This window comes from Ylistrum balloti, unplaced genomic scaffold (assembly GCF_031769215.1).
Source record: "Ylistrum balloti isolate Yb309-2 unplaced genomic scaffold, AGI_CSIRO_Ybal_v1 Utg370226, whole genome shotgun sequence".
Lineage (NCBI taxonomy): Eukaryota > Metazoa > Mollusca > Bivalvia > Pectinida > Pectinidae > Ylistrum > Ylistrum balloti.
Window position 1 is genome coordinate 890,736 of NW_026782188.1, and position 14,779 is coordinate 905,514.

Below are 14,779 nucleotides of genomic sequence, written 5' to 3' on the forward strand. Positions count from 1 at the left end.
TGGCGGGAACAGGTCTAATGGACCTATTGTGATGGTCAGTGGCTGTAACAGGTCTAATGGACCTATTGTGATGGACAGTGGCTGTAACAGGTGTAATGGACCTATTGTGATGGTCAGTGGCTGTAACAGGTCTAATGGACCTATTGTGATGGACAGTGGCGGGAACAGGTCTAATGGACCTATTGTGATGGTCAGTGGCTGTAACAGGTCTAATGGACCTATTGTGATGGACAGTGGCGGGAACAGGTCTAATGGACCTATTGTGATGGTCAGTGGCTGTAACAGGTCTAATGGACCTATTGTGATGGACAGTGGCTGTAACAGGTGTAATGGACCTATTGTGATGGACAGTGGCAGGAACAGGTCTAATGGACCTATTGTGATGGACAGTGGCGGGAACAGGTCTTATGGACCTATTGTGATGGACAGTGGCTGTAACAGGTGTAATGGACCTATTGTGATGGACAGTGGCGGGAACAGGTCTTATGGACCTATTGTGATGGACAGTGGCTGTAACATGTCTAATGGACCTATTGTGATGGTCAGTGGCTGTAATAGGCCTCATGATGTTATTTTGATGGCCAATGACTTTTGTTGGCCATGGTCCAATGGACCTTTTGTGTCATGTTCTGTTATTCTAACAGGTGTGATGTTCCATGACATTCACATGTTAAATAGACTTCTTGTATTGGTCTGTGAGTGTAACAGGTCTCGTGGACCTCTTGAGGTGTTTTGTGACTGTTACAAATCCAGTGGACCTCTTGTGGTATGACTGTAACGGGTCCAGCGGACTTCTGGTGTGACTGTTGCAGTTGACCTGTTCCGATGGTTCTTGATGGTCCCTAATGGTCCTGTCATTGGAATGGTAAATTTTTAGGTAGGATGGACCTGTCATTGGAGTGGTACAGTTCTGGGTAGGATGGACCTGTCATTGGAGTTGTTCAGTTCTGGGTAGGATGGACCTGTCATTGGAGTGGTACAGTTCTGGGTTGGATGGACTTGTCATTGGAGTGGTACAGTTCTGGGTAGGATGGACCTGTCATTGGAGTGGTACAGTTCTGGGTAGGATGGACCTGTCATTGGAGTGGTACAGTTCTGGGTAGAATGAACTCGTGGTTGAAGTGGTACAGTTCTGGGTAGAATGAACTCGTGGTTGGAGTGGTACAGTTCTGGGTAGAATGAACTCGTGGTTGGAGTATTTATAGTTATTGTTGTACAGTAATATTATATGGCCATCAATCACCTTCAATATAATCTCCCCATCTCCTACTGCTCATGTACTTAGAATGTTATCTGTTTCATGGTCATTCGAGTCCCTCCATTCATCTCTACCCAATAGACCAGTATGACAGATGCATGTCAATGATATACATCACATGATTAATAATTACATTATCAAAATTAATTTTCTTGGTCCAAAGCCACAATGAAGTTATTTGGCTTTGTGAATAGTTTCGGTAATGGACATGGTTAATCGCATGGATTAATGACTCAGTAGGAGCATTAAATTTGTAATGTTAGAAGGTTTGTGATGTCGCTGTTGGGTGTGGTCCAGGGACCGGTGGTCACTCGAGATGACCACAGGTGTCAATAAACATGTATACTTTGTCCTGGAGTCTTCCAAACTGGCTTTGTGTGATAACCTGATTGGAGATTTAAAATAGATTAAAATTTGCTGTTAGTGTATAGAAAGGCCTGAAATATGTGGTTAATGACTGGTAGCATCACAGCCTGTAAACAAAAGAAACTGTCAGCGGTATATTACTGCTGATGAGGCTGGTAATTACTGTGAAAGCTCTAAGTGTGCCTAATACCCTAGGTTTTATGGAAAGCTTTTTGAAAATCAATGATGTTGTAGAAAATAGTTCTTTGGAGATTGTTCAAGGCTATGAAAAGGTTGTTTGTAATACATTATTAAAATCATGACAAGCTATTAGGAGATGATTAAGATGTGACTGGATGGTCTAAAAAAATCTACAACATTATCATTATATCGGGAGTTTTTTCATTAATAGGTAATCTGATCCTGTTTAAGTATATCACTGAAAGTAGCCTCTCTGGGTAGTTAGTGAATCAGTATTCATCGTAATTTACAGGCGATGGAGGAATTCAAATATTTATCAACTCCATAATCTCTCTATGAATTATTTTTGTGAATAACTTTTTATTCTTCTATAATATAATTTTGTTTCACTAGACATTAATACAAATGACATGAAATTATTGTTCTGTTGTGAAAGTCAGTGTTGGGACAGGTCAGTGTGGGGACAGGATTTGTCCTCTAGGAGGTCAGTGTGGGGACAGGACTTGTCCTCTAAGAGGTCAGTGTGGGGACAGGACTTGTCCTCTAAGAGGTCAGTGTGGGGACAGGACTTGTCCTCTAAGAGGTCAGTGTGGGGAGAAGACTTGTCCTCTAAGAGGTCAGTGTGGGGACAGGACTTGTCCTCTAAGAGGTCAGTGTGGGGACAGGATTGTCCTCTAAGAGGTCAGTGTGGAGACATAACACTGGTTGATATAAAGTATATTCACCTAGATGGTGATTTATTTTATTGAAAGTATTCAATTATTGATGCTCACGTGCAGCTTCAGGAGAGGAATGTTCAGCTTCAGGAGAGGAATGTTCCGCCGAGGACAGGAGGGTGGCCAAGGTCACAGTTAATTAAGTCAAATGGAAACAATTTTTCACAAATCAGTGTGTCAATGTATTTACCGTATTTGTTCACTAAAACATCCCAATATCAAATAAGATATGAAATTTATAACTAAAACATCGGAAATTTTAGTCTACTTAGGCATGCTTTGTAGTAAACTGTGATTACAATTGTCAGCTCATACCAACTTACAAAATACAACTAACATATATTTCTAAACATTTAACATGCCAAATATTCCTATCTATTTACATACCAAATATTCCTAACTATTTACATACCAAATATTCCTAACTATTTACATACCAAATATTCCTAACCATTTACATACCAAATATTCCTAACTATTTACATACCAAATATTCCAGACCATTTACATACCAAATATTCTTAACCAATTACTTACCAAATATTCCAGACCATTTAGATACCAAATATTCCTAACTATTTACATACCAAATATTCCTAACTATTTACATACCAAATATTCCTAACCATTTACATACCAAATATTCCTAACTATTTACATACCAAATATTCCTAACCATTTACATACCAAATATTCCTAACCATTTACATACCAAATATTCCTAACTATTTACATACCAAATATTCCTAACTATTTACATACCAAATATTCCAGACCATTTACATACCAAATATTCTTAACCAATTACATACCAAATATTCTTAACTATTTACATGCCAAATGTTCCTTACTATTTACATCCCAAATATTCCAGACCATTTACCCAAATATTCCTAACCATTTACTTACCAAATATTCCAGACCATTTACATACTAAATATTCTTAACCAATTACATACCAAATATTCTTAACTATTTACATACCAAATATTCCTAAATAATTTACATACCAAATATTCCAGACCAATTACATACCAAATATTCCAGACCATTCATACCAAATATTCCTAACTATTTACATACCAAATATTCCTAACTATTTACATACTAAATATTCTTAACCAATTACATACCAAATATTCTTAACTATTTGCATGCCAAATATTCCTAAATAATTTACATACCAAATATTCCAGACCATTTACATAACAAATATTCCACACCATTTACATACCAAATATTCCTTACTATTTACATACCAAATATTCCAGACCATTTACATACCAAATATTCCTAACCATTTACTTACCAAATATTCCAGACCATTTAGATACCAAATATTCCTAACTATTTACATACCAAATATTCCAGACCATTCATACCAAATATTCCTAACCATTTACATACCAAATATTCCTAACTATTTACATACCAAATATTCTTAACCAATTACATACCAAATATTCCTATCTATTTAAATACCAAATATTCCTAACTAATTACATACCAAATATTCCTAACTATTTACATACCAAATATTCTTAACCAATTACATACCAAATATTCCTAACCATTTACATACCAAATATTCCTTACTATTTACATACCGAATATTCCAGACCATTTACATACAAAATATTCTTAACCAATTACATACCAAATATTCCTATCTATTTAAATACCAAATATTCCTAACTATTTACATACCAAATATTCCTAACTATTTACATACTAAATATTCCAGACCATTTACATACCAAATATTCTTAACCAATTACATACCAAATATTCCTATCTATTTAAATACCAAATATTCCGAACTATTTACATACCAAATATTCCTAACTATTTACATACCAAATATTCCAGACCATTTACATACCAAATATTCTTAACCAATTACATACCAAATATTCCTATCTATTTAAATACCAAATATTCCTAACTATTTACATGCCAAATATTCTTAACCAATTACATACCAAATATTCCTATCTATTTAAATACCAAATATTCCTAACTATTTACATGCCAAATGTTCCTTACTATTTACATACCAAATATTCCTAACTATTTACATACCAAATATTCCTAACTATTTACATACCAAATATTCCAGACCATTTACATACCAAATATTCTTAACCAATTACATACCAAATATTCCTATCTATTTACATACCAAATATTCCTAACCATTTACATACCAAATATTCCTAACTATTTACATACCAAATATTCCAGACCATTTACTTACCAAATATTCTTAACTAGTTACACACCAAATATTCCTATCTATTTACATACCAAATATTCCTAACTATTTACTTACCAAATATTCCTAACCATTTACATACCAAATATTCCTAACTATTTACTTACCAAATATTCCTAACTATTTACTTACCAAATATTCCAGACCATTTACATACCAAATATTCTTAACCAATTACATACCAAATATTCCTATCTATTTAAATACCAAATATTCCTAACTATTTACATGCCAAATGTTCCTTACTATTTACATACCAAATATTCCTAACTATTTACATACCAAATATTCCTAACTATTTACATACCAAATATTCCAGACCATTTACATACCAAATATTCTTAACCAATTACATACCAAATATTCCTATCTATTTAAATACCAAATATTCCTAACTATTTACATGCCAAATGTTCCTTACTATTTACATACCAAATATTCCTAACTATTTACATACCAAATATTCCTAACTATTTACATACCAAATATTCCTAACCATTTACATACCAAATATTCTTAACCAATTACATACCAAATATTCCTATCTATTTAAATACCAAATATTCCTAACTATTTACATGCCAAATGTTCCTTACTATTTACATACCAAATATTCCTAACTATTTACATACCAAATATTCTTAACTATTTACATACCAAATATTCCTAACTATTTACATACCAAATATTCCTATCTATTTACATACCAAATATTCCTATCTATTTACAAACCAAATATTCCTAACCATTTACATACCAAATATTCCTATCCATGGGGATACAAAATATTCCTATCCATGGGGATACAAAATATTCCTATCCATGGGGATACAAAATATTCCTATCCATGGGGATACAAAATATTCCTATCCATGGGGATACCAAATATTCCTATCCATGGGGATACAAAATATTCCTATCCATGGGGATACAAAATATTCCTATCCATGGGGATACCAAATATTCCGATACAAAATATTCCTATCCATGGGGATACAAAATATTCCTATCCATGGGGATACCAAATATTCCTATCCATGGGGATACAAAATATTCCTATCCATGGGGATACCAAATATTCCTAAGTAATTTAACATTTCTGACTTCCTCTGGAAAGCTTTTGAACTGATTTCAATGAAATTTTACAAAAACCTTCCAGGGCTAAATGTGCACCAAAATTATAAAATTTTAAGGTCCCTAACCCCTAGGGGCCTGAGGGGCATGGCCTTAAAGGGTCAAATTGATTGAAACTTCAGAAATCTTCTCAAATAAATTTTACTATATTTGGAAAACAACAATTTTGAACATCATTTGTTTATTTTTATTGGAAATAGTTCAAACCTGATTAAAATTATTGGTTTAAGATGACAGTTTGATGTGGACACATTGACCTCAGCTGACCCGTAGGAGCTTTGCGGCAGGGCCAAAAATTGGAAAGATTGACTGGAATTTTAAAAATCTTCTCAAATCGAAGGTTTGATAGAATCAAGTATTCTTATGGATGAAAAGACCTTCAGATGCCTAACCAAAATTGTAAATTTCATGACCCTAGGGTCTCGCTTTTCCCCTAGGGTTGAGTTTTACTATTGTTTATTTAGGAAAATTTCATTTATCAAAATTATTTGTTTATTTTCTATTGGAAATAGTTCAGACCTGGTAAGAATAATTACTTTCAGATGACAGTTTAATGAGATACACCTATTGACCTTGGATGACCCCCAGGGGCTGTTGGGCAGAGCTAAAAATAGGTGAAATTGACAGATATTTCAAAAATCTTCTTCTAAAATACCAAGATGATGTAGAACTCTTCATGGATGGAAGTTTCTTACGGTGCTTTATAGAAATTGTAAATTTCATGACCGCAGGGTCTCACATTTACCCTTGGGAGGGGGTATAACTTACTGTATTATATATAGGAAAATCACGGTTTGGTTTTTTTAATAGTATCAGCTGACAGTTTGTTGAGATGCACATGACTAACCCCCAAGGGCCGATGGGAAGGGCCAAAAAAGGGTCCAGCTTACTGAAATTTCAATGATGTTCTACTGTTTCTGGTTGGAATATTTTTTATTGAAAATTCCAAACTTGGATGTAATTTCTTTTAATGCAAACTTGGTTAGAAGTCTTAGCTTAGAACAGCAGTTAATGTATACACAATTTACATTTGCAGTTATATGAGCTTTTTTGACAAAATCATTTCTGTGACAAGTTATAAGAAGCATTGTCAAGCAGATGACCATTAAGGCTCTTGGTCCTCTTGTTACAGTTATTATGTGCATCTTATAATCATAAATATATAATGATTAATTAAGTAGAAATACAAACGTTATTATGAAAATTGATAATTCCAACACTTTAACTGAACAAGAATGCTTTTGATCATCTGGGAAAAGTTGTTGAATTTTGAAATGAGAATTGTCAAAAGACCTGGAAAAGTTTGGAGATTTGATGTCTCCAACTCTGTACAAACCATGAAATTTCTATAATAAAATCTGACCACTGTTGAGAGTCGAGGGTATATATCTATAAAGTAGTTTGGTAATCAAATCAACTCTAAGGCAAGGGAGGTAACTCTTATCTAGAATTAATATTATTTTCAAATTCTAATTTGAATGTAAGCCAATCAGTGAATTAAGTTTCATGATCATCTACAATATCATATACACACATCATATTATTTCTTTGTAAATATTTTAAGAATAAATGTTTTTTTACAGGAACTGTTGCTTCATGACCGTAATTTGTTAAACTGATTATCATTAACGTACTTTTCCATGTTAAATCATTTCTTTCAAAATATTATGATATTGTGATGTCTATTATTATTATTGTTATTAAACCTCACTAGTTTACCACACTATCTTTTCCTAATACCCATGTGTACATAGTTGTGTTCTACACGTCTGGTAATTATTCATTTCAGGCCAAACCCAAGATGAAGCTGTTACGACAGGCTTATGAGGATGCAGTGACTGAATTTGGGTCGACAGATACTGGTGAGTCTCAAATTGTACTTTCACTAGACTAATCACCTACACAATGTAGATCAGTGGCTCCATACTCATGCCTTAACATCCTCATCATTATACAACAGTATGGACCATTACTTCTAACACAAACATCGCATGTCACAGATTTGTCGTTAGGTCCTAATGATCAGAAATATGTAAAGCTTAACAGTTATTGTTTTAAATCGCTGGATTCTGTAATACTCTCCAAAAACCTTCTGTAGTACTAAAGTGTAACACTTAGAGAAGTTAATTCTGTAATACTCTCAAACCTTCTGTAGTACAGTGTAACACTTAGAAAGTTAATTCTTAATACAAGATGATAGTCTATTAACCTTCTGTAGTACATGTAACACTTAGAAAGTTAATTCTGTAATACTCTCCAACCTTCTGTAGTACAATGTAACACTTAGAAAGTTAATTCTTAACCTTCTCTGTAACACTTAATACTCTCCAACCTTCTGTAGTACAGTGTAACACTTAGCAAGTTAATTCTGTAATACTCTCCAACCTTCTGTAGTACAATGTAACATTTAGAAAGTTAAATCTGTAATACTCTCCAACCTTCTGTAGTACAATGTAACACTTAGAAAGTTAATTCTGTAATACTCTCCAACCTTCTGTAGTACAGTGTAACACTTAGAAAGTTAATTCTGTAATACTCTCCAACCTTCTGTAGTACAGTGTAACACTTAGCAAGTCTGTAGTACAGTGTAACACTTAGCAAGTTAATAACACTTAGAAAGTTAATTACCTTCTGTAGTACAGTGTAACACTTAGAAAGTTAATTCTGTAATACTCTCCAACCTTCTGTAGTACAGTGTAACACTTAGCAAGTTAATTCTGTAATACTCTCCAACCTTCTGTAGTACAGTGTAACACTTAGCAAGTTAATTCTGTAATACTGTCAAACCTTCTGTAGTACAGTGTAACACTTAGAAAGTTAATTCTGTAATACTCTCCAACCTTCTGTAGTACAGTGTAACACTTAGCAAGTTAATTCTGTAATACTCTCCAACCTTCTGTAGTACAGTGTAACACTTAGCAAGTTAATTCTGTAATACTCTCCAACCTTCTGTAGTACAGTGTAACACTTAGCAAGTTAATTCTGTAATACTCTCCAACCTTCTGTAGTACAGTGTAACACTTAGAAAGTTAATTCTGTAATACTGTCAAACCTTCTGTAGTACAGTGTAACACTTAGCAAGTTAATTCTGTAATACTCTCCAACCTTCTGTAGTACAATGTAACACTTAGAAAGTTAATTCTGTAATACTGTCAAACCTTCTGTAGTACAGTGTAACACTTAGAAAGTTAATTCTGTAATACTCTCCAACCTTCTGTAGTACAGTGTAACACTTAGAAAGTTAATTCTGTAATACTCTCCAACCTTCTGTAGTACAGTGTAACACTTAGAAAGTTAATTCTGTAATACTGTCAAACCTTCTGTAGTACAGTGTAACACTTAGCAAGTTAATTCTGTAATACTCTCCAACCTTCTGTAGTACAATGTAACACTTAGCAAGTTAATTCTGTAATACTCTCCAACCTTCTGTAGTACAATGCAAGTTAAGTGTAACACTTAGCAAGTTAATTCTGTAATACTCTCCAACCTTCTGTAGTACAGTGTAACACTAGAAAGTTAAGTTAAGTAATACTCTCCAACCTTCTGTAGTACAGTGTAACACTTAGCAAGTTAATTCTGTAATACTCTCCAACCTTCTGTAGTACAGTGTAACACTTAGCAAGTTAATTCTGTAATACTCTCCAACCTTCTGTAGTACAGTGTAACACTTAGCAAGTTAATTCTGTAATACTCTCCAACCTTCTGTAGTACAGTGTAACACTTAGCAAGTTAATTCTGTAAGTTAACCTTCTGTAGTACAGTGTAACACTTCGAAAGTTTATTCTGTAATACTCTCCAACCTTCTGTAGTACAGTGTAACACTTAGCAAGTTAAGTTAATTCTGTAAATACTCTCTTAGAAAGTTAATTCAACCTTCTGTAGTACAGTGTAACACTTAGCAAGTTAATTCTGTAATACTCTCCAACCTTCTGTAGTACAGTGTAACACTTAGCAAGTTAATTCTGTAATACTCTCCAACCTTCTGTAGTACAGTGTAACACTTAGAAAGTTAATTCTGTAATACTCTCCAACCTTCTGTAGTACAATGTAACACTTAGCAAGTTAATTCTGTAATACTCTCCAACCTTCTGTAGTACAGTGTAACACTTAGAAAGTTAATTCTGTAATACTCTCCAACCTTCTGTAGTACAGTGTAACACTTAGAAAGTTAATTCTGTAATACTCTCCAACCTTCTGTAGTACAGTGTAACACTTAGAAAGTTAATTCTGTAATACTCTCAAACCTTCTGTAGTACAGTGTAACACTTAGAAAGTTAACCTTCTGTAGTAATACTGTAGTACAATGTAACACTTAGAAAGTTAATTCTGTAATACTCTCCAACCTTCTGTAGTACAGTGTAACACTTAGCAAGTTAATTCTGTAATACTCTCCAACCTTCTGTAGTACAATGTAACACTTAGCAAGTTAATTCTGTCCAACCTTCTGTAGTACAGTGTAACACTTACAAGTTAATTCTGTAATACTCTCCAACCTTCTGTCTGTAACACTTAGTACAAGTTAATTCTGTAATACAGTGTAACACTTGAAACCTTCTGTAGTACAATGTAACACTTAGAAAGTTAATTCTGTAATACTCTCCAACCTTCTGTAGTACAGTGTAACACTTAGAAAGTTAATTCTGTAATACTCTCCAACCTTCTGTAGTACAGTGTAACACTTAGGAAGTTAATTCTGTAATACTCTCCAACCTTCTGTAGTACAATGTAACACTTAGCAAGTAAATTCTGTAATACTCTCCAACCTTCTGTAGTACAGTGTAACACTTAGCAAGTTAATTCTGTAATACTCTCCAACCTTCTGTAGTACAGTGTAACACTTAGAAAGTTAATTCTGTAATACTCTCCAACCTTCTGTAGTACAGTGTAACACTTAGCAAGTTAATTCTGTAATACTCTCCAACCTTCTGTAGTACAGTGTAACACTTAGCAAGTTAATTCTGTAATACTCTCCAACCTTCTGTAGTACAGTGTAACACTTAAGTAATACTCTCCAACCTTCTGTAGTAAGTTAACATTCTGTAATACTCTCCAACCTTCTGTAGTACAGTGTAACTTAGCAACACTTTATGTAACACTTAGAAAGTTAAGTTAATTCTGTAATACTGTCAAACCTTCTGTAGTACAGTGTAACACTTAGAAAGTTAATTCTGTAATACTCTCCAACCTTCTGTAGTACAATGTAACACTTAGAAAGTTAATTCTGTAATACTCTCCAACCTTCTGTAGTACAGTGTAACACTTAGCAAGTTAATTCTGTAATACTCTCCAACCTTCTGTAGTACAGTGTAACACTTAGCAAGTTAATTCTGTAATACTCTCCAACCTTCTGTAGTACAGTGTAACACTTAGCAAGTTAATTCTGTAATACTGTCAAACCTTCTGTAGTACAATGTAACACTTAGAAAGTTAATTCTGTAATACTTTCTGTAGTACAATGTAACACCAAGTTAACTGTAATCCTTCTGTAGTACAATGTAACACTTAGCAAGTTAATTCTGTAATACTCTCCAACCTTCTGTAGTACAATGTAACACTTAGCAAGTTAATTCTGTAATACTCTGAAACCTTCTGTAGTACAATGTAACACTTAGAAAGTTAATTCTGTAATACTGTCAAACCTTCTGTAGTACAGTGTAACACTTAGAAAGTTAATTCTGTAATACTGTCAAACCTTCTGTAGTACAATGTAACACTTTGACTATTGATTATGTAATTCTCTCTAACCTTATGTAGTACAATGTAACACTTTGAAGTTGATTCTGTAATACTCTTCAACCTTCTGTAGTACAATGTAGTACAGTGTAACACTTAGCAAGTTAATTCTGTAATACTCTCCAACCTTCTGTAGTACAATGTAACACTTAGAAAGTTAATTCTGTAATACTCTCCAACCTTCTGTAGTACAGTGTAACACTTAGAAAGTTAATTCTGTAATACTCTCAAACCTTCTGTAGTACAGTGTAACACTTAGAAAGTTAATTCTGTAATACTCTCCAACCTTCTGTAGTACAATGTAACACTTAGCAAGTTAATTCTGTGAAACCTTCTGTAGTACAATGTAACACTTTACAAGTTGATTATGTAATTCTCTCTCCAACCTTCTGTAGTACAGTGTAACACTTAGCAAGTTAATTCTGTAATACTCTCCAACCTTCTGTAGTACAATGTAACACTTTTATTTTGATAGTGAAAATAAGGCTAGCAGGTAACCATCATGGAGTTTGACATTTAAAAAATTGTTTGAACTTAATTAATAATTAATTAATAAGAATTAATAATGAATCTTCATATTTGATTTGTGGGTGCCAATTGATCCTTAATTATGTATATTTCAGTGGACCTTTGATTTTGACAGATGAGTTTATTTATGTATATATTTTTTGGTTAGGTTTTGTGTTTGCTTAGGTATTTTTGTTTTTGTTTTCATTTATTTTTCTTCAGCCCACCATCAACAGATGGTGGGCTATTCAAATCACCCCACGTCTGTTGTCCGTCATCTGTCCATCCTTCCGTAAGCAATTTAGGTTTCCCTTGATTTCTAGTTGTGCCCATTTTACTTTGGGACTGATCAGAAAAAAAAGTGGCCGACAGGTGGCCATCTTGGATTTTGACTTTGCAAGGTTGTTGCAATTGTACATATTAAACTTGGGACTGAAACGTATATGTAGAAGCAACGAAGATCTCTGTGGAATCTGAATTCTCAATATCTATCAAACAGTAAGGTGAATTATTGTCACTTCTGACTGTGTTGAAGTACCTGAGATTTGAATTGGTTACGATTGTATAGATGCTGTTTACTTCCATTAGTGAACCACATTAGTCACTCACTTTTGACTCACCATTCTAGAATCATTATTGTTGGTTTTAATGTTGCCATATTGTCTCTCTTTGTCTACAACAAAATATTATCGTCTGTTATTGTCTCAACATCATACATCTCCGTTTCTTTTCAAAAATTCATATTTCATGATCTGCAAAGTATTGGCAACAGCTTTATAGTTTGTATTTGTTTTGTACTGCATTGAATGTGATGTATTGTTCTCATGTACAGATTGATACTAACTACATGTCAGCTCTTGTCAAGCACAGACAAATGGTGCTCCAGTGCTTGTAGAACATGATAAATAGTTAATTGAAAGAGGTCAGATGATTACAATAACTTTATCCTCTGCTTTCAAAGTTCACAGACAGCTTTATACTTGGTTTTCAAAGTTGAATGTAATGTATTGACATATTTGTTGTAATAAGCCCACCTGCCTCTATATACAGATAGAGGTTTTGTATACTTAATCAAAACCTACCACTTTGATACTTGGCCTATTTTTTGCCTGCTATATACTTAGCTATGGTCTATATGTATGATATGTAAATTCTTTATTGAATGCAAATTGTGTTTTCTATCACCTTAGCTTCATATTTCAACACATATCATTAGAAAGTGTCCCAGTAATTTCTCTGAGCTTGTTTAAGGCTTAAAAGGTTGAATAATGCAACACAGCAGGTTATTAAGAGGCTGTCAAAGTCACAACAATATCAAAAACATATTGAGATTAATTATAGACTAAAAGTTCCTCTATTGTTTTGTGGTAAACTTTTGTTTAATACCCAATAATTATAAAATAATAATTATGTCTTGTTTTGTTTACAGACCTTTGGATTAACTACATTCAACTAGAACAGACCCACCCACAGGGCAAACCAGAGGAGGCAGGCACGATCCACTTCAGAGCAGTGAAATGTCTGGAGGGTGATCTCAATCAGCAATTTATTACCAAGTACACCCTGCTACAGACTGGGCACCTGGACGCATGACAGAGGTCACATATCTATAATGTATATATAGTCACGACACTTGGACAGAGGAATGTATAACAAAGTTAGCAATACAGACTGGGCACCTGGATGCATGACAGAGGTCACATATCTATGATGTATATAGTCTGGACAGTTGAATGTATGACAGAGGTCACACATATAGACTGGACACATGGATGTATGACAGAGGTCACACATATAGACTGGACACATGGATGTATGACAGAGGTCACACATATAGACTGGACACATGGATGTATGACAGAGGTCACATATCTATGATGTATATAGTCTGGACAGTTGAATGTATGACAGAGGTCACACATATAGACTGGACACATGGATGTATGACAGAGGTCACACATATAGACTGGACACATGGATGTATGACAGAGGTCACACATATAGACTGGACACCTGGATGCATGACAGAGGTCACATATCTATGATGTATATAGTCTGGACAGTTGAATGTATGACAGAGGTCACACATATAGTCTGGACAGTTGAATGTATGACAGAGGTCACACATATAGACTGGACACATGGATGTATGACAGAGGTCACACATATAGACTGGACACATGGATGTATGACAGAGGTCACACATATAGACTGGACACATGGATGTATGACAGAGGTCACATATCTATGATGTATATAGTCTGGACAGTTGAATGTATGACAGAGGTCACACATATAGACTGGACACATGGATGTATGACAGAGGTCACACATATAGACTGGACACATGGATGTATGACAGAGGTCACACATATAGACTGGACACCTGGATGCATGACAGAGGTCACATATCTATAATGTATATAGTCTGGACAGTTGAATGTATGACAGAGGTCACACATATAGACTGGACACATGGATGCATGACAGAGGTCACATATCTATGATGTATATAGTCTGGACAGTTGAATGTATGACAGAGGTCACACATATAGACTGGACACATGGATGTATGACAGAGGTCACATATCTATGATGTATATAGTCTGG

The 14,779-nt window shown here is 34.3% G+C and overlaps 1 protein-coding gene across 1 annotated transcript in view; it reads left to right on the plus strand.

The window, feature by feature from the left end:
* Positions 1 to 14,775, plus strand: part of LOC132551894 (U3 small nucleolar RNA-associated protein 6 homolog) — a 144,275-nt gene extending 129,500 nt beyond the window's left edge. The window contains exons 21-22 of the mRNA XM_060216040.1: positions 7,719 to 7,791; positions 13,599 to 14,775. Of these exons, the coding sequence (XP_060072023.1) occupies positions 7,719 to 7,791; positions 13,599 to 13,762 (237 nt within the window). The 3' untranslated portion in view covers positions 13,763 to 14,775. The remainder of the gene's footprint in view (positions 1 to 7,718; positions 7,792 to 13,598) is intronic.
* Positions 14,776 to 14,779: the final 4 nt, after the last annotated feature.